Here is a 27,391-nt window from a genome sequence, read left to right on the forward strand (position 1 = left end):
TGTCCTAGCTGGCCTTCGTGTGAGCTGTCAATCCAGTAGCCCAGACCCATGACCCTAGACAACCTTTCATAATCACTTCTGTGGCCACACCCTGGACCTCAATGTCACATTTTCTAGAAAATTCACTACCCATACATCCATCTCTTGGTACAATTTCCCAATGCTTCCACTTTCATCCTTACCAAGCCACCCCCAGGATATCTTCCACCTCACTGAGACCCCTGCCTTTTCCTGGCACCCCATCCTCATTCAACTGACACCCTGGAAGCATCATTCCTGCCAGCCTCCTCAATACCTTACTCCTTGTCTTTTCCCAGCACCGTCCATAAGACTCCTAATAACTGTATCAAGCTGGCATTTCACCCACTCATTGGCCCTCCCTCACCACTCAGCTTAAGAAAACCACCTAGCAGATTACAGGAATCGCTCATTCGGGCCTTCTGTCCTCAGCTGTGTCCTCAGCACCATTCTCTCCCTACTTGAACGTGCCTCTGGCCCTGTACGTTCTCCCTTTCCCCACTCTTGCCCCCAGTCTGTCCTCATCCCTCCCCCACAGATAACCTGGCCTCCCACTACTTCCCAGAGAAAACACCTATGGGGGGACCTTGCTCACCTGGCCCTCACTTCCTTTCCCTTCAGTGTCAGGTGCAGAGGGATCCCTTTGCCCTCCTGAGACACCCTCTTCCCTGCACTCCTAGAGGAGACGTGCCCACTAATTTTTCCCTCCGTCTAGACTGGATGCCTCCTAGTGGCCTATAAATAGGCTTGAGCTCTTCCTACATAAAAATAAATCCTCCCTTGACTCTATGTACTCTTTTTTAGCTTCCTTTTTTTCCTTTCACTACCAAATTCCTTGGAAAAATAGTGTGCCATCATCACTGCTTGCCCATGTTTGCCCATCCCCAACTACTTCAACCACTCTGGTTAAATGATCCAAAGGCTCTCTCGGTCACTCCATTTAACCTCCCTGACGCCTGCAGTGTTGACTCCTTTGTTCTCCATATTTTCTTCCTTTTTTTATTTTAAAGATTTTTTTATTTTTTTGACAGAGAGAGAGAGAGTGCGGATTTGAGTAGGGGGGAGAGGCAGAGGGAGAAACAGGTTTCCCATGGAGCAGGGAGCCCGACATGGGGCTCGATCCCAGGACCCTGGAATCATGACCTGAGCCGAAGGCAGACGCCTAACGACTGAGCTACCCAGGCACCCTATTCTCTTCCTTCTTGACAGCTTTGACAGTGCTCTGCTTTTTTTCTTTTACCTCCTATCTCTTTTTTGTATCTTTTGGAGAATTCTTCTCTTCTCCAGCTGCTCAAGATGCCATCACACTTCTCCCCATACTGACCCTTTTCCTTTCAGAAATTGCAATTCTCAGTGGTTCCCACGGCCACCCCGATGCCCGTGACTCAGGCACCCACGTCTCCTTCCCCAACCTTGTGCTTGGTTCAGCCCCAAAGGGCCTCTGTGTGGACATCACACAGGCAGCTTGGATCAATCTAAGACATGCAAGTCATATGACCACAAACCGGCTTATCTTTTTATATAAAGAACTGGTGAATGGCCCTGCCATTGTCTGAAGTCAGGGAATCACCCTGGGGCCCCTTTTCTCCTTCACACCTCACATCTGCCTGGTAACCCCATCCTACTCCTCCACTCCAGCCTCTCTCGCATTCTCTTCACCTGCCTCACGACAGGCCTCTGTTGTCTTTGCTTGGACTGCAACAAGATGGTCAGGGGGCCCCTACTTCTGATCTTACATCACGCTGCCACAAGAAGGATCTCCCCAAAGAGTAAAAATGACCATGCTACCTCCCACCTAAAAAGTCTCAACAGCACGGTGTTATCCACAGGATAAAGTCCAAATTCCTTAGCACAGCATATGAATCAATACTGTGGCCTTGCCAGCCTTCCCCACTTCGATCACACTCACCACGTGATACGGCTTTGAATGGGGTGCAGGGGCACAAGACATGGTGCCTTTAACCCAGGCAGCGGGGCAGCACCAGGGATCCTTAGCCAGCACCTCTGACCATGGGCAGCAGGCAGCCCCCCGCCGCAAGTGTGTTGCACAGGCCTTTTGACCTATTCTGTGCATGTCATCATGGGGGAATGTTGGCAAGTGCTGCTTTGGCCACATGGAGTCATCTGAGTCTGAAAGCACCCACCCCGGTTGCACACCTCCTCTGGGCATTGACCAGTGCAGCTCTCACTGCCGGGAGAATGTGCTATCTACCTGCACAGTCTTTCCTTAACAGCCCCCTCCTTTGGAGGGTGACCACACTAAACCCCCCACCAACTCCTAGCACCCTACAACCCATCTCTGAACTTATTTACTGATGCCTCTACTCCCTCCACTGAACTTCAAAATCCCTGCAGGACAAGAACCATGTGTGATTCTATCTGGTATGCCAAGCACATAGTCCAGCGCTCGACACATAGTTAATATTTAGTAAATATTTATTGGATTGATGTTGTTGACATCAAAGTCTTCCTCGGAACTATATATAAAGAAAACTTTTACAAAATTCCAAGGGAGTGTGAGAATGAGGATTATGTCTTTCTTACAACTTTGGACAAGTTACTTACTCTCTCTATACCCTGGCATCTTCAACTGTAAAATGGGGAAATATCTAGCTCCCAGGGTTGTGATGAGGTGCAACTAAGCTAATATATGTAAAGGGCTTATTTATTAGCACAAAGCTGTCTTTTGTGCATATTGAATGCCATTTAATGGGTCAGTTATAATTTTGCAATGCAGTATCCCCCAGTGGCTAGCAAAATATTAAACATAGCATGAGCCCTTATTGGATAAATACACCATGAATCCAAAAGATAAATATAAATAAATTTTACTCCTAAAATAAGCAGGCTGGTTATTTTTAAAAGCTATCATTTGTCCCATAGGGAGACAATTATCTCACTAATTGTTATAAGATGTAACACAGAATTGGCCAAGGGCAAGATCTTCCCAATAGCAAAAGCTATTTAGAGTATCAAACTATTTATGCAAATTTGAGTTCTAATGATATCCAGAAAACAACCAGCCTAAATATTTCACATGATATAAAAAAGTTACTTTAAAAGCTATTCTAAGAATCTTATTCTTAGAATAAAGGATTCCTTGTCAGTCCTTTAAAAGCAAGTCACTGAAAAAGAAAAGGTGAGGTTGGATATTGTACTCAAATGTTTATCATATTACATATCTTCTTAGTCAATGTAGGATATGGGTCTTTGACAATAACTGCAAGATATAAAAGCTCAAATAGTTTATATATTACATTAATACCTCCATGTAAAATATATACAAACTAAAAATACTGGATATAATTGTAAAATTAATCATAAAGGTAGAACCACTATTTGTATAATGGACTACTAAAAAGAAATAACAATGATGTATTGATGTAGGTCCATCAATTGTAACAAATGTACAGGTTTGGTGGGGGATGTTGATAATGGGACATGTATGGGGCAGGGCAGGGAGTATTTGGGAAATCACTATACCTTCCACTCAGTTTTGCTGTGAATCTAAAACTGCTCTAAAAAATAAAATCTATTAAAAAGAGAGAGAAAGAGAAAAGGAAGGAAGGAAGGAAGGAAGGAAGGAAGGAAAGGGGAAAGAAAAGGAAAGGAAAGGAAAGGAAAGGAAAGGAAAGGAAAGGAAAGGAAAGAAAAGAAAAGAAAAGAGTAACATAAAAATATAATAAAATAAATATACTCACTATTTCTGCTGTATGACCTCTAAAGGTATGGTAACATTTTCCCGTTTCTGCACTCCATAGCTTACAAGTCTTATCAAAGGACCCAGTGGCAATTTTGTCACTAAGATTTAAAAAAAAAAATGTGGATTTTGAAAACAAATTCAAGCACAGTATATGATACACTGATTAAGACAAGAGATATTAATACATGGGTCTATCTACTCAGGAATTTACTTTGTTTTTAAAACAATAAGCAATCTGACATTTGTTTCAGTGGACAACAAAATTAAGGTCTAATTTTTCAATAGTATCAGTTTAAATGTTTAATTTTAAATATTTTACATTAAAGGTAAAATTTATGTTTGGGATTACAATAAGTTTTTAAATTAGCACAGTGAATATGGTACAAAATTTAGTTTAGAAAATTCTTATCAAATGGAAATGAATAATGTCTGAGCTGCAAGGACACAGAAAAATTCTATTAGTAGGTCTAGGATAATGTTGAATTTAAAAGAAGAATGAAAAGATATAAATCCTATTAACCATATGGCTAGATAAGGTTTTGAGAACTTAGTGTCTCCTTGGGAAAATAATGCCAATATTACTCTAATGGTAAGGTCCTTGAACAAGAGGGAGTGTCTAGAGAGGAAATACGGTAAAGACCAGTCCCTTTCAAACAAGAGGCTTCCAGAGGTAAAGACCAGTCCCTTTCAAACAAGAGGCTTCCAGAGGCTTCCAATTCTTCCACTCGTGGAGCAGAGTTATGGTCAACATCCAACAGATTAGAGTAGGTTGGCCTGTTTAACCTTTGACCATGGAACTAAATCTTTTCCTTTACCGTTGACCCCTGTCTTTTACAGCAAGTCATCAAAGTGTTCACTAAACTGGGTCATCAATTACAGTGCAAGTTCATTGTTCAAAAGTGTGAAAGGTCTTAAGACCCCAAATACATATCATAAAGCAAATTCTATATGCTTGGTACAGTTGCAGAATTGATAATTTGTCCAAAATAACCCTGATGCCCTGTATCTCTCCTTTGTTCTCAGGCCACCCACATAGTGTTTCTGTGGTCTCTGATACTAAAGGGAGTGAGGTCCTTTCTGTCCATGCTCCGGGGACAGTTTGTTTTGGAGAATACCCACCCAACCCACCTAGAGCTTCCTAACACTCAAGACTGGTTATCAACCCAAAGACTGCACTGGCTCTCTCTCCATCCAGTCTAGGCATTCCTCATCAGCTGCTGATGTCCACCAACTTCTGCTCAGACATGCTGAGAGCCCTGTGTGCTCTTTATTTACTCCTTCCCTCCATCTCCCATCCCTTTTGCCTCTCAAACATATTGTCTCAAGTTCCTGTTGTTTCTCGATTAATTCCTGTTTGATCACACACTGCTCTCTATATCCATATGCCACTACATGATAAAAGATAATACTGATTACATCTTTTTTTAGAATTACTTTATTGAATCAAAGCTTACTCCTGACCTAATGTATAGAACACACAAACACTAAACTGGCTGAAGTTCATCTCTCTCTCTCTCCCTCTCCTCTCTCTCTCTTATTTCTCTCTCTCTCTCTCTCTCTCTCTCACACACACACACACACACACACACTCCCTCTCATTCTTTGGTGGCTATTTTGAACTCATTCTGCTGAAACCTCAATGCCCCAAAATGCCATGGAAAATGCTGCTTTAATCCATACATAAGTCATCAGACTATGTAATTGGACAAGCAAGTTTTTCATCAGGAGGTCTTGGTAGAATCCAATAAAAGGGCCAAAAGATGAAGCATTTTTTACCTCTTTATCCCCCAAAAAACTATATTCTCAGATAGGCATGCAAAAATACCATATCTTTTAAGTGGACTTTATAGGATATGGTATTATATTATAAAGAATATACTTTTAAAGTCCTTTAAATAACATTGCAATTAAAGTAGAAATTATACTAGAAGTAAAACATTATAATTTATAATGTCAATAAAATCTTTCTCTCCCACAGGTTGGTGCGATAAGGTATTATAAAAATTATCATTGTCTACAATGTAAAACTGCATACATCACAGTTAAATTTTTGGTAATGCAATTGGAATATTTAATCATTTTAATTTACCAATTAAGTTTGACTGTGCCATCACAATTACTGTGTTTTAAAAGTGTGTTACATTTTAAAGTGATATAATGACATTAGCAACCCACATATCAAGTTTTTAATATTTATGGTATAAAATTTCAACTCTAAGTGGCATCAAATTTTTATAAAATTCCCTTTATTGCTCCTACCACTATCCTACACTGCTTTCATCTTCTCCTGAATCTATCACTTTATCTGCCTCCAACTAATCTCCTTGCCTCCTGTTTCATCCCACTCCAAACCTTCTGGCCCCTTGTCTCTGCCAGAACAGCCCTCCTAAAACAGAACTTTCACTGAGACCCTCTTTTGTTCACAAAGCTTTCATCACAACTTGGTCCTCCAGAACAGAGTTCGAACTACACAGAATGTTCTGATCTTGCCCTCTTTTGTTTCTCACCAGGAAATGTCCACTAGGGAGCTGGGGGTGCTGGGTGAGCCAGATGAAGTCCCACCTAACCTCCGGAGCTACAGGGTGCCCTCACCTAGGATGTCCTCCCCTTCCATTTGTTTCATTTGTTGAGGAAGATGTCTTCCATCTTCCACGCTTCTGCTTGAGCCCCATATCATCTTCAAAGTCTCTACCAGGAGAAATCACATGGATCTTTCTCCTTGCAGCAAACCATTGCTGTTTTGTTCTAGTCATCATAATACCTTATATTTATTGAAACAGCTTGGCAAATGGAAAAAATCAAAGTGAGCCATCAAGAAAAAAGACACACATTAAAATTTTTTTACTCAAATATGCAAGGCCAAGGCCTTTTCTTTGGCTAACCAGAGCTCATTATTTGTCTTCCAGAAATCATATCCAACCTCTACCACTTCCAATTCTTTTCTTAAAAATGGAATGAAGGGGCGCCTGGGTGGCTCAGTCATTAAGCATCTGCCTTCGGCTCAGGTCATGATCCCAGGGTCCTGGGATCGAGCCCCACATCGGGCTCCCTGCTCCATGGGGAGCCTGCTTCTCCCTCTCCCACTCCCCCTGCTTCTGTTCCCTCTCTCGCTGTGTCTCTGTCAAATAAATAAATAAAATCTTAAAAAAAAAAAATGGAATGAAAACATAAACATACTTGCAGAACAATCTGAATACAAAGGTTTTATAAATGTTTCAATGTGTTTTCTAATTTTTACATTGATCTCATCTGCAACTTCATTTAGTAGTAATTTTTTCGAAGATTTGCCTTATCTATGTTTTCACAAAAAAACAACAGCTTTATTTTCACACTCATATTTCATTAGTTTAAGCAATACTCAATTAAATTCTATAATTACAATTGAAAGCACATCCAACATAAGCAGACTGATGGACAAACACAACTAACTCTTGGTAAGTTTACGCCTAACCAGTGGGACAAGAAGCTGGGCATACTAGTGGGTGGCCCAGTGGGTGGCCCCGTTGCTTCAAGCATTCAGGGAGCAGAAGGATAGCTAGAGAACTAACTTAATCTGTTGAATCAGTTAACTAGAGGTTGGTTGAAAAATGCAATTATATTTTGTACTGTTAATGTAGCATGTTACTATACACATTTTTTCCTGCTAAAGGACTGTAAATTAACTTCTAAACAAGGTAAACCATGCTACGTGGGTATGTCAGAGTCTCCAGAAACCATTGCTATAAACATCAGTAGGAACCCCCAAGGGAAGGAGCTCAGCTCTGCTTGAACTTGGACCCTCGCTCTCCTCTTTACTACTGTGTGATCCCGGGAAGGGCACTTGAACTTTATATACTTTATATGAGAACAGTAATACCTGTCCCAAAACTCCTTTAAGCACCGAAGAAGGTATTTAGAAGGCTTTCAAAGCACACATCAGGCACTTGACAAATTTTAGGTCTTTTTTTCGTTTCCTCCCCCAATAAATGGAGGGAGAAAAGAATAAACAAATTAATGGATTAATAAGGAATAAGTGAGTGAGTGAATGTCTTCGTACCCGTAAGGATTGTTGAATGCTATGGCATAGACCACATTCCTGTGGCCCTCCAGGGTGTGAAGCTCTTCTCCAGATGCAGTGTCCCAGACTTTACATGTCCGATCATAGCTTCCTGTGATAAAGCTAACACAAGGAATATACATGAATCACAAAGTGACAACAGCAGTGTGTTAATAAAGACCTCATTTTTTTTTACCCTCATGATTGTAAGCCCATTTATCTTGCTTTTTACAATGGAAACTGTGGATGCAGAACAGTTAAATTGGGAACAATATCTAAATCCTTTGATTAGAAACTTTCCAATTTATCCCTAACCCAAAAAGGAGTCACTAAATAAAATAGAGTAATACTGCCAATAATCATTCTTATAATATAAATAATTAATAGTTAAAGCGTTAATCAGTAACATTTTCTGAAACTCTAACATATCTCGATAAACAGCATCATTCTTCCCATTGGTCAGACCATAAAATCTTAGCACCATCCCTCCTCTCTTCCCTCACATCCCACACACAATCTATTAGTAAATTCTGTTAGCTCAATCTCAAAATACACCCCTAGGGTGACCACTTCTCATCAGCGTCCATCGCTTGCCTCAACAAATGAAACCATCTTACAATGAGTCTTGGCTCACACATGGCCCTTATAAGTCTATTTTCTACCCTGAAATTGGAGTTATTTTTCAACCTTCCTCAGATGGCTTCTTAGCAATCTGGAGGAAGATCCAAACTTCTGCTCATGGCCCACAAGGCTAGCAGCACTGGCTGTCTCTGGGACTTCAACTTTACCCCAAAGCACACCCTGTGCCGCCACACTGACCTCTTTGCTAGTCTCTGAGAAACTCATTTTTGTTTTCCTTTATTATACATGCTAGTTCTTCCACCATCTGGTTTACCGCCATTGCAGACCTGGAACATGACTGGCACATTAGTAAGTGTTCAATGAATATTTGCTTAAGATTTGCAATCCTTTTACATGACTATTCTACTACAGGAATAATTAGTATGTTGGCCTCTCAAATTTTAAAGTAAAATAATAATATCTTAGTTATTCCTTAACTATTCCATTAGGAAAGATACTTGCCCAACACAGGAAAAAAAAATGCACAAAATTAGAAAGTCAGTCTCTATGTCAAGTGGGAATGATAAAAGTTGAGCACAAATCCTGACATTGAAACTCAAATAAACGAAAGGGTTGACAAGGCAGTGTGTCTTTGATTCTTCTCTAAGCATTTCCTCTTAGCTTCTTCAGGGATGTAAATTGGTACAGTCGTGATGGAAGACAGGATGGTGGTTCCAAAAAAATTTAAAAATAGAACTACCATATGATCCAGCAATCTCACTTCTGGGTGCATATCCAAAAAATGAAATCAGAATCTCATAGAGATATCTGCACTCCCATGTTCTTTGCAGCATTGTTCACAGTAGCCAAGATATGGAAACAACATAAATGTCCATCAAGGAATGAATGGAATATTATTCAGCCATGAGAAAGAAGGAAATGCTGCCATTTGCAACAACGTGAATGAACCTGGAGGACATTATGCTAAGTGAAATAATCCAGCCACAGAAAGACAAATATTGTCTGATCTCACTTACATGTGGAATCTAAAAAAAAAAGAAAGTCAAATTCATAGAAGCAGAGAGTAGAACAGTAGTCACCAGGGACTGGGGAGTGGGAGAAATGGAGAGACATTGGTCAAGGAGTATAACGTTGCAGTTATGCAGGATGAGTAAGTCTAGACACACAATGCAGAGGCACGATGACTAGAGTTAATAATACTGGATTGAATACTGGAAATATGCTGAAAGAATACATTTCAAGTGCTTTCTTCACACAAGAAGTGGTAACTGTGAGGAGGTAATATGTTAATTAGCTCAACTGTAACATTTACTTTACTGTGTATATGTATTTCAAATCTTGTCACCTTAAATATATACAAGTTTAATTTAAAAAAAGAAATTTTTATTCCTTGGTTGTTAAAAATTAGAAATAAAGAATAGAAACAGAAATATAGAAATAAAGAGGTGGAGCACAGAGGATTCTCAGGGCAGAGAAACTGCTCTGTGTGATGTCTTAATAGTGGATCCCTGTCATTATACATTTGTCAACCCTTAGAATATACGAAAGTTAAGAGTGACCCTTAATGTAAACTACGAACTTCGAGTGATAATGATGTGTTTGTCAATGTAGGGCCATGAAAGAGGGAATCTGAGGGTGTGTGGAGACGAGGTGTACATGGCAAATCTCTGTACCTTCTGCTTAATTCTGCTATAAACCTAAAACCACTATAAAAAATAAAGTCTAATAATTTTTTAATAAATTTTTTTCACTTAAAAATTTTAAAATTTTAGGGGCACCTGGGTGGCTCAGGTGGTTAAGCACCTGCCTTTGGCTCAGGTCATGATCCTGGGGTCCTAGGACTGATCCCTGCATCAGGCTCCCCGCTTTGGGAAGAGTCTGCCTATCCCTCTCCTTCTGCCCCTCCCCACCCCTGCCCTGCTCGTGCTCTCTCGTGCACGCTCTCTCCCTCTCTCTCTCAAATAAATAAAATCTTTAAATAAATTAAAATTTTAAATTTTAAATAAATAAATTTGAGAACCTTACCATGAGCCTGATTTATTAAGTGCAACATTAGTCAATGGCAGTATATGTGCTCTGAGAACCTTCAATGAAAGAAAACACAATTTTGTTTTAAACCGAAAAAAATTAAGTTTAACTCATTAATTTTAACTTCAAACTAATGAAGACATTCAAGTTTGTCTTAATTATAAATAAATGGACAATAGTCACTATCTGAACAAATGAAAAAAAATACATTGTGCCTTCTACCATTAAGACCAATAAGACATTTGATAGTTACAAATAACTGCAAAAACATAATTAGATCTGTGTTTTCCATGAATTTGCTTTTAAGATAATTTACTGCTATTAAATAAGATATCAAATAGCACTAATTTATAATATTTTCTTTTAAGTACTGCACAAGGTTTTGTACATATGCATGAATAGTATATAGAGGAAATATGCCAAATATGTTTTAAATATAGATTTTACAATTAGTTATTACTTTTGGAATCTTAAAGCTCCTCTAGAGTCAGGGTATATCTTATCTTATTTATCTTTCTACATTGTCAAACACATGATGGATGCTAAATATTTATCAAATGAACATACATAAATTGGATAGTCTGTTTATAGATAGAGTGGTGAGGGTGGGACAGTCTCAGTTATTTCTACTGCAGGAGTATAATTATTAATAGTGTCCCCTTTCACTATCAAAAATGTTCCCTTTGGAGGATAAATTACAAGGTCAGGCGATGTATAGAGCTCATATTTGAAGTTAAATAGTGCCACCTGCTGGAACAAAGAGATACCATAAGAATAATTCTTCATCTTTCAATAATACATTGAAGGGATGACTACAAAAGATTGAATATCTTGTATCAGATAGAATATGTCAAGTATATAAATAACAATTACATTTTCTTATAATTTTATTTAAATCATAAAAAGAAAATCAGTGTAATATGGAACAATACTAGAATAAACTACTAAATATTGTTAAATAATTAAGAAAAACTACAACTGTCCTGAATAAGTGACAATATTTGTGATATTTTTACTTATAGCAAAAGCTATAGAGAAAAATAGGTACATTTATACTGCATTAAAATTATTATATAAGTCATGTCAATAAATAATTTACTGAAATATAGTTTAGTTCACCTGGAAGCAGAAAATATTAAATATTGATATACCATGAAATACAACTTCTTAATATTACTCCAACTGAAAAGAATTTTAAGTTTTCAGTAACTTAAAACTACCTTAATGGTCATCCCTTAAATTTAACATTGTAAAGAACAGCCAAACTTACTACAAATCTCTCTTTAACTCCTCAAGAAATAAATGTTAGAATTTCATTCAGTCAGTTAATAAACAGATACTTGTTGAGACTTAGTCTCAGCAAATATATGTGAGGCACAGAGATAAAGAGGAAATATAATCTGTATTTTGTCTCAGATTGATAGGAAACAACTAATTCACTGAAGTTCTAGTTTTTTTTAATACATGCATTACCTTAAAAAGATAAAATTTGTGGTTGCTGTGCTGTCTGAGTTTATCTTGTAATCTCTGTATTAAAAGCTTTACTTGATCTGATCGTGAAGCTGTGATTAGAGGCTCTGCTTTCTGTATCTCTTCTACTAAGGCATTGACATCAGTGCTGAAATTCACAAAAAAAAAAGTTACTTTTTTCTATGCAAAAATTTGCATACACAGGCAATGCACGAAGAATTGCATTGCATTATGAAGGACATCTATAAAATGTCAAAATGCCATCAGCTTTACTAAGAGATTTCTGGGGAAAAATACAAATCAATAAAGAAATCAAGCCTGCATGAAAGTGGCTCAGGTTCTTCCGAATGCACCGTCATAAACCGAGATTCTCCCATGGAAGGTGTGCAAGGATTCTGATTTGCTCACCTGAGAAGGCCAAGTGCATACTGGTTCTGAACATGAGCTCTTTATTTTCTTCCTGTTGCTTTTGTCTCTTTAGTGAACATACACAGAATGTTCCTGGCACTACTATACTTTGAATCTTATATACACTCTCTTGTTTAATCCTGTAACAACCCACCAATTTAATGCTTTTATTGTAATTATTTCAGAGATGAAGAAACTGAGGTTTGAAAAGGTTAAGTTTTAAATATTTTTTAGGGAATGAGAAAGTACCTAACCAAAAATGGACATTCAAAGAATGATGATGATTAATATTTCATATGGACTATAACATCATTTCCCCCCCCCCAAAAAAAAAAAAGCTGCTCTGAAAAGTACAGTCAAGGTTTCCCCCAATACTCAAATAATCTATAGCAATGCTGATCAATTTTGCTAGTCCAGGATAATAATTGTTCAAGAAAAAGAATAATGTCTATAAGCCACAAAGCAGCCAAAATAGGTCATTTTGCAAAACACATCACAAACATGTATCAAAGATGCACTGCCCGTCCCCTCCCTCAAGAACAGACTCGTGGCCCTGCTGGGATGGGGGGTGGGGTTGCCTAGGCAGCTGACAGCCTCCAGCAGCAGCTCCTTAAGGATCCACCTCAGCATCGGATCCCGGAGCCCCGGGGCAGGCCCTCCTCCAGTAGCCCTCAGCCCAGGGCTGAACAAGTGCACGGGGCAAGATCCTGGCCATTTCTGCCCCCAGAGGGACTCTCACCAGCGAGCTTTATCCAGAGCTCCCTGTGGGCTGGCAGAGACTTGTCACATCTGCATCATCATGGTCAATGGCTCTTCATGCCGAACTCTGCTTCGCTTCCTGTCACAGATGTCACTTCTCAATAACCTGTCACCCACCTACCTCTCCTACCTCTGTCTCAACAGCTGCTTCCCAGAAATGCAAACTCAGATAAGCATGCCTCTCCTCTTCTAAATAAACAGTTCCTGAGCTCCAGTCCTTATAAGGCACTGAGCTAGAAGACTATTCATCCCACTAACTTTTACCCTACTGTTGCTTAGGCCCTGGGAAGGTAAAAGATACAGTCCCAGCTCTCAAGAAATACAATTTATCGGGATAGGAATGAATATCTAGAACAGAAATGAATCAGAGACAGTTTATAATGATGACTTTGATAAATTCCAAGAGAGTCAGTTGTCAAAGGACTCACAGTTTCCTAAGAATTAAGAAGATGGTAATGCCTCATGGAAAGGTTTCCAACCACTGCTTTAAATCAAAACAGATTTCCCAGCAAGATCTAAATTCACCAGATATTTAATCTGTACATCCCAACCCTGTGGTATTCTAATTTCCCGTTTCCAATACAGTAACTCCAGTATGTCTCATATCATGCAAATGTTTTTATATGCAGAATTCTTCCAGATTCTTGAGCAGAACCAAAAGTAACATCCATACTTTTTTCTACTTGACATTTATATACCACATAGCATGACTACAGAATCCTAAGGATCTACACTTTTTAAAATATAAAATCTGTGTTTTTCTGCATTTCTAGCTGGAAGTTATTCTCTCATATAAACATTAATCTGTGCCACTCATATGATGTTCTGTCTGGTACAAGTTGTTTCTCAAACTAGACAACACATTCACTGAGGTAGGGATCAAGATTCTTTATAGCCTCTCATTGATTCTAAACTAGAGCTTTGCATGTAGAAGGTGCAAATAACATCTTTGTGGACTCAATAAATGAATGTCTAACAAAGGAACTTTCTACATGCTGGCATAATCAGTAATATGTGCCTGTTACAAAAATAACTGAAATCTTGACTTGATCTTAGACCTTGTCTTACCTGAAAATAGATAAAACAATGACTTGTTGTAGATGAAATTCAATGCCATTATCTTTGCCACCATTTTTTTTTATTAAAAAATAAACAATTGAGTACCTTCTCTGTGTGGTCACTTGGAACAAGAAGAGGGCTCAATGTAAACCATCACCATCCAAGCCACACCCTGTCCTCACCCTCAGACAAATTCCAGAGCCCTCGAGTGGCCGCAGCTCTGACGAGCCATGAGGCTGCTGGGGCTCATTTTAAAACTAGAAAGCAGCTCATTTACTATTTAACTATGGTTATGTGAGATGTCCCTTTGTTCCCCTCCCCGATAATCACGACAAAGGAGAAGGACAGTTACAATGGAAAATCACTTATTTCACTGGATCAACAACTCTGAAACACGTATCGTGGTATTTTTGTCCTATTTTAAAATTTTCTCTCACTCAAAATATCTTTACCTTATCTGAACATGGGCTTCTGCAGGATAATCACTAATCTGATTCTGTCTCTTGAAGTGGAGTTTTGCCTAGGATTTCTTTCTGGTTTGTTTGTTTGTTTGTTTGTTTTGAGTTTTGCATAGGATTCCCTAAAGGGAATGAATTCTGGGCAGTATGATCTCACAAGAGGATTTCCTAACTCTGCCCCATGACAATTAATGAGGAGGATGGAATGCAGTCAGCCCTGTGTGATGTTTATCTCCCAGGAAAGTAACAGCCTTAGTAGTATTCTTAAAATTCCAATAACCAGTATTCCTCAAAAATGTTAAGGTCATCAAAAAGAAGGGAAGTCTGAGAGATCCTCTTCACCGCGAGGACCCTGAGGAGACTGGATAATGAAATGTAATGTGGTATCTTGGAAGAGAAAAAGATAATTAGGCAAAAAACAAGAAAAATTGAATAAGACATGGTCTTTAGTTAGTAAGAATGTATCAGTACCTGTTCACTAATTAGGACCAATGTACCACACGAATCTACGATGTTAATAATGGGGGATGCAGGGCACGGGGTATATGAGAACTCCTATATTCACAACTTTCTAAAACTATTCTAAACTAAAATATTAAAAACAACAACAACAATAACTGGTCTATTTAGGACCAAAAAAACGGCAGACTGATGATCCTTTTCCCATCTTCCCCTCACCCAGCAAGACGCTCAAGCAGAACTCACTGAAGCAAGCAGGAAATAATACAGCACAGGACACTGTTCTAGCAAAGTATTGTCTGAGTTCATGCAGCTCATCCACACATCACCCTGTGTCAGCATTTTCCAGTAAAAAATCTGGATATGAAACCCAGGTTGCATTGCGTAGCTATTTTACCTGGAACTGAGGTTGAGCAAATCTATGGATTTGGTTTTCAATTCTCCACTCTTTTCATATTCCAACATAATTCCTAAAAAATAAGCAAACATGTTATAAAACACTTAGGATGACAACCAATGTCAAAAGCTAATCTACTTTGCCATAATTTTTTTCATTTGTTTTTTAATTTTTTTAATTTCTCGGCATACATAGTGATGTCTGATTCTAAAACAAGACTATGTGACCTCACTTTTCCCTAGTCCTTCCTCTAAATACAGCTACATACCCTTGAAATTATTCAACAGGCAATGCTAAAAGAACTGAAGGTTGGGTAGAGGGTAAACTGGCTAGAGTTCTCAGGACTTGAGCAATGACAGTGTGGTGAGTTCCCTGAGTTTTCTTTTTACCTCCCATATACCCCTAAACTGGAAACCAGAGCGACTTGCAGCCTGGAACCACCAAAAAGCATAGACAACAAAAACCAAGCAAGAGCAAAGCTTGCTTTCTGTGGCCAAAGGACCAGGCAAAGAGAAGTCAGACAAAGAACTAATGGGGAGCCAGAAGCCCTGCTCCACAACTGGGGCTCCTTAGGCAGTCTGATCCCCCAGTGGAAGGAAGCTCTGGGCTGTCCCAGTCCCCCTGCAAAATTGGGCCCCAGCAGTAATCTGATCTGCCTGCACCAGCCTGGCAACAAAGACCCAGGCCTCCTCAAGACCCTCAGCTAGGGCCCCAGGGGGCCATCTAATCTGTCTACAGAAGCCACAGGGAAGTCCCAGGATCACTCAGTCCCCATTCCTCACCCAAGCCATTGGTGGGCAGCCTCATCCACCCGCAAAAGGGGCAGCAATGAAGTCCTGGGATATCCCAGACCCCACTCCACAATCAAGCACCGAAGCAGTGTCTTCCTGCCTTTCAACCAGTGGTGTCACCAGGCCTAGAGTCTTGTCCCCCGTGCCCCCCTCCCCCCAGAAGGTCACTCAGTGAGAGCAGGCATACTGGGAAGTACCTTCCACTTTGCAGGTGGCACCAGCTGGAACTGAGCAGGAGACTTAACAGCATCAGAAAAACGAAGCAGACCAGAAAAACATTGCAAGGGCTCATGAAACTAAGCTGCCATTGAAACTAAAGCCCACAATGTAGACCAGAACCTCTATGCTAAATCTAAACATGGTGACAGGCCTGTCAAAGTAGATTCAGATAGGATCAAGAGTCTCCTAACATAAGAACCAAAATGTCCAGGATACAATAAACAGGAAAAGACAATCAATAGATCAAAATACCCAGTATACAATAAAAAAATCACCCATCACACCAAGAACCAGAGAAAGACAATCAACAAACACAGATATGGTGGTGAATCAGATGCTGGAATTATATGACAAGGATTTTAAAGGGGATGTCAAAAATACTTTAGCAGCCATTCACAAATTCACTTGAAACAAATGAAAAAATAAAAAAATCTCAGAAAAATAAAAGTTTTTTAAACAAACTAAAAGGGAATTACAGAACTGGAAAGTTCAATGGGCAAAATGAAAAACTTGTTGAGTAGGCTCAGTAGAAGAATGGAGATGACAAAGGATAGAGTCAGTGAACTTGAAGACAGTTCAATAGAATATATTCATTCTGAAAAACAGAGAGATAATTTACTGGGGAAAAAAAAAAAACCTGAACAGAGCCTCTTACCCACTTTATTGTACTACCTCTATAAATATGGGCCATTGGATCTCAAAAGTTTTGGCCTTAAGACCACTTTACACTCTTTAAATTATTAAGGACACCAAAGAGTTTTTGTTTTTGTAATATTTTACGTATTAAAATCGAGAAATTTTTGAATTACTTATTAAACTTTTAAAATAACAATAATAAAGTCATAGCATGCTAATGTAAATAACATATTTTATAGAAATAACCAAGAAGAGTAGCATCATTTTACACTTCTGCAAATTTCTTTGATATCTGGCTTAATGAAAGACAGCTGGATTCTCATCTCTGCTTCTACATTCAAATTGTTCCTACACAGTGTTTCAGGTGAAGTATATGGAAAAAAAATCTGGTCATACACAGATATGTAGTTGGAAAATGAGAAATTATTTTAATTGCATTTCCAAGTAATCATGGATAATCTTCTTTAATACTATATTAAAGCTTAACAAGTGGTGGGGCGCCTGGGTGGCTCAGTCATTGAGCATCTGCCTTCGGCTCAGGTCATGATCCTAGGGTCCTGGGATTGAGCCCCACGTTGGGATCCCTGCTCGGAGGGAGGCCTGCTTCTCCCTCTCCCACTCCCCCTGCTTGTGTTCCCTCTCTTGTGGTGTCTCTGTAGATAAATAAATAAATAAATAAATAAATAAATAAATAAATAAAATCTTTTTTAAAAGATAATAAATAAGATAAATAATATAAAAAATAAGATAAATAAAATCTTTTTTAAAAAAAGCTTAACAAGTGGTAATTCATAAAGATTGGTTGCAATATAGAATCCGAAACCACATCAGTTAACTCTTCATACTCTGTTACATTAAAATCCATTGGTCTATCTCACACTCAAAGGATCTTTTATTCATGTATGGTTTATACATCATGCACCAGACATCCGAAAATTATTCGTTTACTGAGTTATGCACACCTTCTAAATGTTGGCATATATCATCATACAATATCCCCCCAAAAATCACATTTGTTAATGTCACTACCAATATCTATCATCAGAAAACTCTTTCAGTGTCAGTAAGCTGCCCAGCTCATGACAGTAGATACAAGTTTTCTGAAATTCTAATTTTTGCTTGAAAGCTCAAATTCTATCACTGGCAAGAAATGCTGACAGTTTGGCTTGAAAGCTCCAGGCTCACTTTTCTCGTTTCCAAACAAAATGTCTTCCAAATGTCCAAGTCTGAAAGCCACATTTGTTTTTCAGTCTTTCACATAAAACGGGTGTTTCATGAAGAAAATGGCTGGTTCATCTCTCAGCTCACATGACCGCACAAGTGTTTTCCTCAAAACAACTATCAAACATCACTGTGCAGCAGAAGGGCTTAATGAGAACTTTCTATTTCATCAGCCAGAATGCAAGTACTCTTAGGTCAGTATTTGACTACATTAGTAAGTTTTACTGCTTCATCAAGGGCATTCCTAAGTGAAACTGAGGGGGTTTCTTCCTATCACCAATTTGTGTCAGTGAGAAATACAATGACCACTATGAAAGTTTGTTGCTACCGCCTGATGTGGAGCAAGTTTCCAGAGATTTCACTTCCCAGGGCTTTTGTAACCAGTAGTGCAAATGTCAACACCATGAGAAATCCAAATGGTATCTGCTATTATGGAAAGAGATTTGGCCTTGAGGCCCCACTGAAAAGACACAAGAGCCCCCAAGGGTCCTCCTACAATTTGAGAATCACTGCCCTAACTCCATAAATTTGATATAACAGATGTGATTCCAGAAGCCTTTTAGATCAAGAGAAAATAAGAAATTCCATCCAAAACACTGTATTTACTTTCCAAAGCACTGAACCATTGAGATAGAATGTGGCTGAGTTGAAAAGGCATGCACGCGGCATCAAACAGATCCAGGTTTGAGTTCCAGCTCAAGTCCTAACTTATTTCATGTTACAGTAATCTCTTTAAATCTCAGTCTTCTCATTTGCAGATAATATCTTCATTTTGCTGGTTGAAATAATATGTATATAAAGCACCTGGCATCTAGAAACTCATTAAATAGTTCTTATTATCTAATGAGTAATCAAATATTGCCTTGTGACACATAGTCACCTTGTATTACATAAATTGCCTCTATGCCTTCTTTCCCCAGTGAGATTTTAACATCTTTGAAACCATATGCTTCTTTATACTCCCAGGAAGACCCTCCTAGGAATGAGTCATGATGATTTACGCACAGTAAGCCCATGATTTAGCCAACCTCAAGTACAAACAACACTGTCAAATGGATTTACACCTTCCCCTCTCTGGCTTTCATTTCTCCCTCAGTGGTGACTGCCCCTCCCTGTTGTCTTTATGATCTTTCTGTTTTCTGTCCTCTCCACATCTGACTCACTAGACTATGCACTCCTGGGCCTGTCTTCTCTTTATCCCTAGTGTCTACCATGAAATTTGGTGCACAGGAACTGTTCAAACAGTGCTTGTTGAATACAAGCTAACTGACAGATGACTGGATGAGTGTCTCCAGATTGCTTAATGCAATTGACAGTTCTTATATTTATGGCACATGGACTTTCAGAGATAATCAACACCATGACCAACTCCTTCCTTCTTCAAATACGATTCTCCATAGGTTTTTATGAAATCTCTCTTGTCTTTTTTCTCTACTTTGTTACTTTTCATTCTCCTTTACTGATTCCTCCTCTTAGACCTGACCTTTAAATAGTGATTTAGGTTAGGGTTCGGGTCTAGGAACTCTCTCTTTACATTTTTTTCTCTGTATAAATTCACCCGTACCCACGGCTTTGATTACCATCAGTATGCCAACAATTACAGATTACAGTTGTAATCTCCCATCTAGACCTCTGAGTTCCAGACGTGTGGATATCTCACCTGTACCTCAAACAAGTCCAGGATCTTCCCCCTCAATCCTACTTCTCCTACAGAGTTTGTTTCCCAGTGTCAGACATCACCACTCACCCGACTGCACAGCTACAATCTTGGGAGGAATTCATCTCAACACAGTCACACTGCATGGATTTGGCACAACCTAAGTAGGTGAACCCAAGCAGCTGTTGTGTAATGAAGCATAACATTTTAGAACTGAAAAATCATTCCAGAAGGAAAGATGGCAGAGGAGTAGGAGACCCTATTTCAACTGGTCCCCGGAATTGAGCTGGATATCTACAAGACCACTCTGAGCACCCACGAAACGAGCCTGAGATGTAAGAAGATCTGGATCTCTACAAGCAGAATATCGCAGGTGGGTAGTTTTGAGGTATGAAGCAGGGAGCCCTGATTCTGCGGGCAGATATCAGAGGATAAACGGCAGCGGAAGGGAGCCTGTCCGTGGGGATCCTACACTACCGGTGAGGGACAGCCTCACATGCTGGGGACGGGGCACAGACTTGGAGACTGGTAGCAGCGGGGAAAGGACTTTAGGGCAGCCCCCAGGGTGGAAACCCAGAGCGGCAGGGTCACGCAGGTGAACTGGGAACAGCTGGCAGTTTTAGAAGCACAAAGGGCAGAGACGTGCCCTGATCTGGAGGCAGGACTGGGGGCAATGCGGAGGGGCGCACAACCCAGGACGCTGCAGTTTATGGCAGCACGGACAGAAATGGAGACAGTGTGGCCTGGAGAGCTCACTGAAGAACAGACTGTGATCTCTCTGCTCTGAGGCAGAGGGTTGGAAACGGTCTCTTCTGCTCTGACTCACGGAAGAGACGCGGAAAGCCACCAGGGAAAGCCGCCAGAGAACAAAAGCCCCCAAAACTGATTCCCACTGAGCCCATACCCCGCCACAGGGGGGCAGGGCAACTCCACCCAAACAGGGTTGCCTGAGTAACAGCGCGGCAGACCCCTCCCTCAGAAGACAGGCTGGGAAAACAAGAGGCCAGCAACCCTAAGGTCCCAAGAAAACAGGTGCATCTTGCTTGGGTTCTGGTCAATAATTTGGACTCCATACATTCCCTCAAGCACCCATCAACAGAATGACTAGGAGGAACCCCCAAAATAGGAAAGACTCAGAGATTATGACTTATGCTGCAGATTTACAAATGGGTGCAGATTTAACCAAGATGTCAGAGATGGAATTCAGGCTAGCAATTGTGAAGACAATGGCTAGAATGGAGAAATCAATTAATGGCAACATAGAGTCTCTAAGGGCAGAAATTGGCAGAACTTAAAAATGCTATCAACGAGATCCAATCCAATCTAGATAATCTAACAGCTAGGGTAAGTGAGGCAGAAGAACGAATAAGTGATCTGGAAGACAATATAATAGATAAAAAGGGAAAAGAGGAGGCCAGGGAAAAACAACTCAGAATCCATGAAAATAGAATCAGAGAAATAAGTGACACCATGAAGCGTTCCAATGTCAGAATAATTGGAATCCCAGAGGGAGTGGAGAGAGAGGACTAGAAGATATATTTGAGCAAATTGTAGCTGAGAACTTCCCTAATCCGGGGAATGAAACAGACATTCACATCCTAGAGGCAGAGAGGACCCCTCCTAAGATCAAGGAAAACAGGCCAACACCCCGGCATGTAATAGTAAAACTTGCAAATCTTAGAACCAAGGAAATCATCTTAAGGGCAGTTAAGGGGAAGAGATTCCTTATGTACAGAGGGAGGAACATCAGAATAACGTCAGACCTATCCACAGAGACCTGGCAAGCCAGAAAGGGCTAGCAAGACATATTCAGGGTACTAAATGAGAAGAACTGCAGCCAAGAATACTTTATCCGGCAAGGCTGTCATTTAGAATGGATGGAGAGATGCAGAGCTTCCATGACTGGCAGAAACTGAAAGAATATGTGACCACTAAGCCAGCCCTGCAAGAAATATTAAGGGGGGTTCTATAAAAGGAGAAAGACCCTAAGAGTGATATACAACAGAAATTTACAGGGACAATCTATAAAAACAACGTCTTCACAGGCAACATGATGACAATTAATTCATATCTTTCAATAATCACTCTCAACGTGAATGGCCTAAATGCTCCCATAAAACGGCACAGGGTTGCAGATTGGATAAAAAGACAGGACCCATCCATACGCTGCCTACAAGAGACTCATTTTGAACCTAAAGATACATCCAGACTGAAAGTGAAGGGATGGAGATCCATCTTCCATGCCAGCGGACCTCAAAAGAAAGCTGGGGTAGCAATTCTTATATCAGACAAATTAGATTTTAAACTAAAGTCTGTAATTAGAGACACAGAAGGACACTATATCATTCTTAAAGGGTCTATCCAACAAGATCTAACAATTGTAAATATCTATGCCCCCAACATGGGAGCAGCCATCTACATAAGCCAACTGTTAACCAAGATAAAGAGTCATATTGATAATAATACGTTAATTGTAGGAGACCTCAATACTCCACTCTCAGCAATGGACAGATCATCTAAGCAGAAAATCAACAAGGAAACAAGAGCTTTGAATGATACACTGGACCAGATGGACCTCATAGATATTTACAGAACATTCCACCCTAAAACAACAGAATACTCATTCTTCTCGAGCGCACATGGAACTTTCTCCAGAATAGACCACATACTGGGTCACAAATCAGGTCTCAACTGATACCAAAAGATTGAGATTATTCCCTGCATATTCTCAGACCACAATGCTTTAAAACTGGAACTCAATCACAAGAAAAAATTTGGCAGAAATTCAAACACTTGGAAGCTAAAGACCACTCTGCTCAAGAATGTTTGGGTCAACCAGGAAATCAAAGAAGAACTTAAACAATTCATGGAAATCAATGAGAACGAAAACACATCGGTCCAAAACCTATGGGATACTGCAAAGGCGGTCCTAAGGGGGAAATACATAGCCATCCAAGCCTCACTCAAAAAAATAGAAAAATCCTGAATTCACCAACTAACTCTACACCTTAAAGAATTAGAGAAAAAGCAAAAACGATGCTTAAGCCACGCATTAAAAGAGAAATAATTAAAATTAGAGCAGAAATCAATGAATTAGAAACCAGAAACACAGTAGATCAGATCAAAGAAACTAGAAGTTGGTTCTTTGAAAGAATTAATAAGATCGATAAACCACCAGCCAGACTTATCCAAAAGAAAAGAGAAAGGACCCAAATTAATAAAATTATGAATGAAAGGGGAGAGATCACGACTAACATCAAGGAAATAGAAACAATTATTAGAAATTATTATCAACAACTATATGCCAATAAACTGAGCAATCTGGATGAAATGGAGGCCTTCCTGGAAACCTATAAGCTGCCAAGACTGAAACAGGAAGAAATTGACAACCTGAATAGGCCAATAACCAGTAACGAGATTGAAGCAGTGATCAAAAACCTCCCAAAAAACAAGAGTCCAGGGCCTGACGGATTCCCTAGGGAATTCTACCAAACATTCAAAGAAGAAATAATACCTATTCTACTGAAGCTGTTTCAAAAAATAGAAAGAGAAGGAAAACTTCTAAACTCATTCTATGAGGCCAGCATTACCTTAATCCCCAAACCAGGCAAAGACCCCAACAAAAAGGAGAATTTCAGACCGATATCCCTGATGAATATGGATTCCAAAATCCTCAACAAAATCCTAGCGAATAGGATCCAACAAGACATTAAAAGGATCATCTACCACGACCAAGTGGGATTTATCCCTGGGATGCAAGGTGGTTCAACATTCACAAATCAATCAATGTGATAGAACACATTAATAAGAGGAGGGAGAAGAACCATATGGTCCTCTCAATTGATGCAGAAAAAGCATTTGACAAAACCCAACATCCTTTCCTGATTAAAACTCTTCAGAGTATAGGGATAGAGGAAACATTCCTCAAGTTCATAAAATCCATCTATGAAAAACCCACAGTGAATACCATCCTCAATGGGGAAAAGCTGAGAGCCTTTCCCTTAAGATCAGGAACACGTCAAGGATGCCCACTCTCACCACTATTGTTCAACATAGTACTAGAAGTCCTAGCAACAGCAATCAGACAACAAAAAGAAATAAAAGGTATTCAAATTGGCAAAGAAGAAGTCAAACTCTCTCTTTTCACAGACGACATGATACTTTATGTGGAAAACCCAAAAGACTCCACCCCCAAATTACTAGAACTCACCCAGCAATTCAGTAATGTGGCAGGATACAAAATCAATGCACAGAAATCAGTTGCTTTCTTATACACTAACAATGCAACTATAGAAAGAGAAATTAGAGAAACAATACCATTTACAATAGCACCAAAAACCATAAGATACCTCGGAATAAACCTAACCAAAGAGGTAAACGATCTATACTCTAGGAACTACAGAATACTCATGAAAGAAATTGAAGAAGACACAAAAAGATGGAAAAATATTCCATGCTCATGGATCGGAAGAATAAACATTGTTAAAATGTCTATGCTACCCAGAGCAATCTATACCTTCAATGCCATACTGATCAAAATTCCAAAGACATTTTTCAAAGTGCTGGAACAAACAATCCTAAAATTTGTATGGAATCAGAAAAGACCCCGAATCACCAAGGAAATGTCAAAAAAGAAAAACAAAGCTGGGGCATCACGTTGCCCGATTTCAAGGTTTATTACAAAGCCATGATCACCAAGACAGCATGGTACTGGCACAAAAACAGACATATAGACCAATGGAACAGAACAGAGAACCCAGATATGGACCCTTAACTCTATGGTCAAATAATCTTTGACAAAGCAGGAAAAAACATGCAATGGAAAAAAGACAGCCTCTTCAATAAATGGTGCTGGGAAAATTGGACAGCTATATACAGAAGAATGAAACTCAACCATTCTCTAACACCATTCACAAAGATAAACTCAAAGTGGATGAAAGACCTCAATGTGAGACAGGAATCCATCAAAATCCTAGAAGAGAACAGGCAGTAACCTCTTTGACATCGCCCACAGCAACTTCTTTCAAGATACATCTCCAAAAGCTAGTGAAACAAAAGCAAAAATGAACTTTTGGCACTTCATCAAGATAAAAAGCTTCTGCACAGCAAAAGAAACAGTCAACACAACAAAGAGGCAACCCACAGAATGGGAGAAGATATTTGCAAATGACACTACAGATAAAGGGCTGGTATCCAAGATCTATAAAGAACTTCTCAAACTCAACACCCAAAAAACAAATAATCAAGTCAAAAAATGGGTAGAAGATATGAAAAGATACTTCTCTGAAGAAGACATACAAATGGCTAACAGACACATGAAAAAATGTTCATCATCATTAGCCATCAGGGAAATCCAAATCAAAACCACATTGAGATACCACCTTACACCAGTTAGAATGGCCAAAATGGACAGGGAAAGAAACAACAAATGTTGGAGAAGTTGTGGAGAAAGGGGAACCCTCTTACACTATTGGTGGGAATGCAAGTTGGTACAGCCACTTTGGAAAACAATGTGGAGGTTCCTCAGAAATTTAAAAATAGAGCTATCTTATGACCCAGCAATTGCACTCCTGGGTATTTACCCCAAAGACACAGATGTAGTGAAAAGAAGGGCCATATGCACCCCAGTGTTCATAGCAGCAATGTCCTCAATAGCCAAACTGCGGAAAGAGCCGAGATGCCCTTCAACAGATGAATGGATAAAGAAAATGTGGTCCATATATATAATACAGAAAGAATGAATACCCAACTTTTACATCAACATGGATGGGACTGGAGGAGATTATGCTAAGTGAAATAAGTCAAGCAGAGAAAGTCAATTATCATATGGTTTCACTCATTTGTGGAACATAAAGAATAGCCTGGAGGACGTTAGGAGAAGGAAGGGAAAAATGAAGGGAGGGGAATTGGAGGGAGAGGTGAACCATGAGAGACTCTGGACTCTGAGAAACAAACAGGGTTTTAGAGGGGAGGGGGCAGGGGGGATTGGTTAGCCCGGTGATGGGTATTAAGGAGGGCACGTACTGCATGGAGCACTGGGTGTTATACAAAAACAATGGATCGTGGATCACCACATCAAAAACGAATGATGTATTGTATGGTGACTAACATAACATAATAAAATTAAAAAAAAAAAAAGAAACAAAAAGAAACAAAAAAAAAGAAAAATCATTCCATATGCTTTTAATGACCAGAACACCAGGACACAGCAGGCAAACAACTCTAACTAAAAGGCTAGTTCGGGATAGTTTTATTTTGTTTCTTTTCCCCAAGAAGTGACCTTTTCATATCAAAGACTTGAAACCAGACTCCAGTCTAAGAAGCAAACTTACAAAGAAAAAAGAAAGGATCAGTGGAGAGCCAGCCATTGTAAATACTGTTATTTTCTTAGAGTAAAAATCGGCTTCTTGTTCCACATTAACCTTTTCAATAAAATATGGATGTTATAACATTGTAAAAATCTTCTCAAAAACCTATTTATATGCTGCGTGTTCTAGGAAGGATTTAAGTGGGTTTAGAAAAAATAAATAGAATACAAAAAGCTAAGATCAGAAGTAGATAAGAATTAGATACACTGACAAGGGAAGATTCAAGTAAAGGAAAGATCACATCTATAATTGCATTGAACACCTAAATATAAAATTAACAAGAAATGTGCAAGGCCTAGCTGTACTATTGAACAAAAAGGAAAATTGTGATAAATGGAGACACACATTTCTAGATGGGAAAGTGTAATATTATAAACATGTCAAATCAATCTATGAATTAAAGTAATTATAATGACTTTATTTTTTGGAATTTGAAAATTCACCATATATTACCACAAACTCTAAAACAATAAAGTGTGATTCTGAAACAAAATTAGATATAAAATCAATATAATAGAATCACCTATATATGGGAGTTTAAAAATAAACTGAAGGTAATATTTTAAATTAATGAGGAAAGAATAAATTATGCAATAAATAATGATGTAATAATCAGTTGGATTTTGGAAAAATTCATAAAACTGGATTGCTACTATACAATATACAAAAATATATTCTAGATTGATTAGAGATTTTAATATTAAAAACAAAATATAGAACAGTCAAAATAATAGAACATATTTACATCTTAGTGTAAGTAATTGGCTTTTTAAGCATGATGTGAAACTCAACACCTAAAAAAGAAAAAAAATGATGCATTTGTCTGAAATAAGTTTGAAGCTTCTACACAGGAGAAGATTTCACAAAGTTAAAGAAAAATGATAATCAGCAAAAAATCATATTCAACTATAAATACAAAGCTTAAAGAACTTAATATAAAGAAGTCTAAAAAATGATTTTTAAAGAGAAAATGGACAAAAGGCAAGAACGGTCAGTTTGCAAACAGAGAGGGACAATGGTCAATAAACAGACTGAAATAAAATGTTCCCAACTCCATTAAAAAGAAATACAAAATACAACAAGAGATATAATCTTTACTCATCAGAATAGCAAAGATGGCAA

General features: G+C 38.9%; 1 protein-coding gene across 3 annotated transcripts in view; it reads right to left on the bottom strand.

Annotated features, from left to right (window-relative positions):
- The window catches only part of DAW1 (dynein assembly factor with WD repeats 1), a 50,010-nt gene that overhangs the window by 17,640 nt on the left and 4,979 nt on the right, over positions 1–27,391 (bottom strand). For all 3 annotated transcript variants that reach the window (XM_032400669.1, XM_032400679.1, XM_032400689.1), the window contains exons 2-6: positions 15,378–15,450; positions 11,841–11,985; positions 10,365–10,423; positions 7,758–7,880; positions 3,720–3,819 (exon numbers count right to left, since the gene is read on the bottom strand). In XM_032400669.1, coding sequence (XP_032256560.1) covers positions 3,720–3,819; positions 7,758–7,880; positions 10,365–10,423; positions 11,841–11,985; positions 15,378–15,450 — 500 coding nt within the window. The remainder of the gene's footprint in view (positions 1–3,719; positions 3,820–7,757; positions 7,881–10,364; positions 10,424–11,840; positions 11,986–15,377; positions 15,451–27,391) is intronic.

Source organism: Phoca vitulina, unplaced genomic scaffold, assembly GCF_004348235.1.
Source record: "Phoca vitulina isolate PV1807 unplaced genomic scaffold, GSC_HSeal_1.0 scaffold1, whole genome shotgun sequence".
In the NCBI taxonomy this organism is placed as follows: Eukaryota; Metazoa; Chordata; class Mammalia; order Carnivora; family Phocidae; genus Phoca; species Phoca vitulina.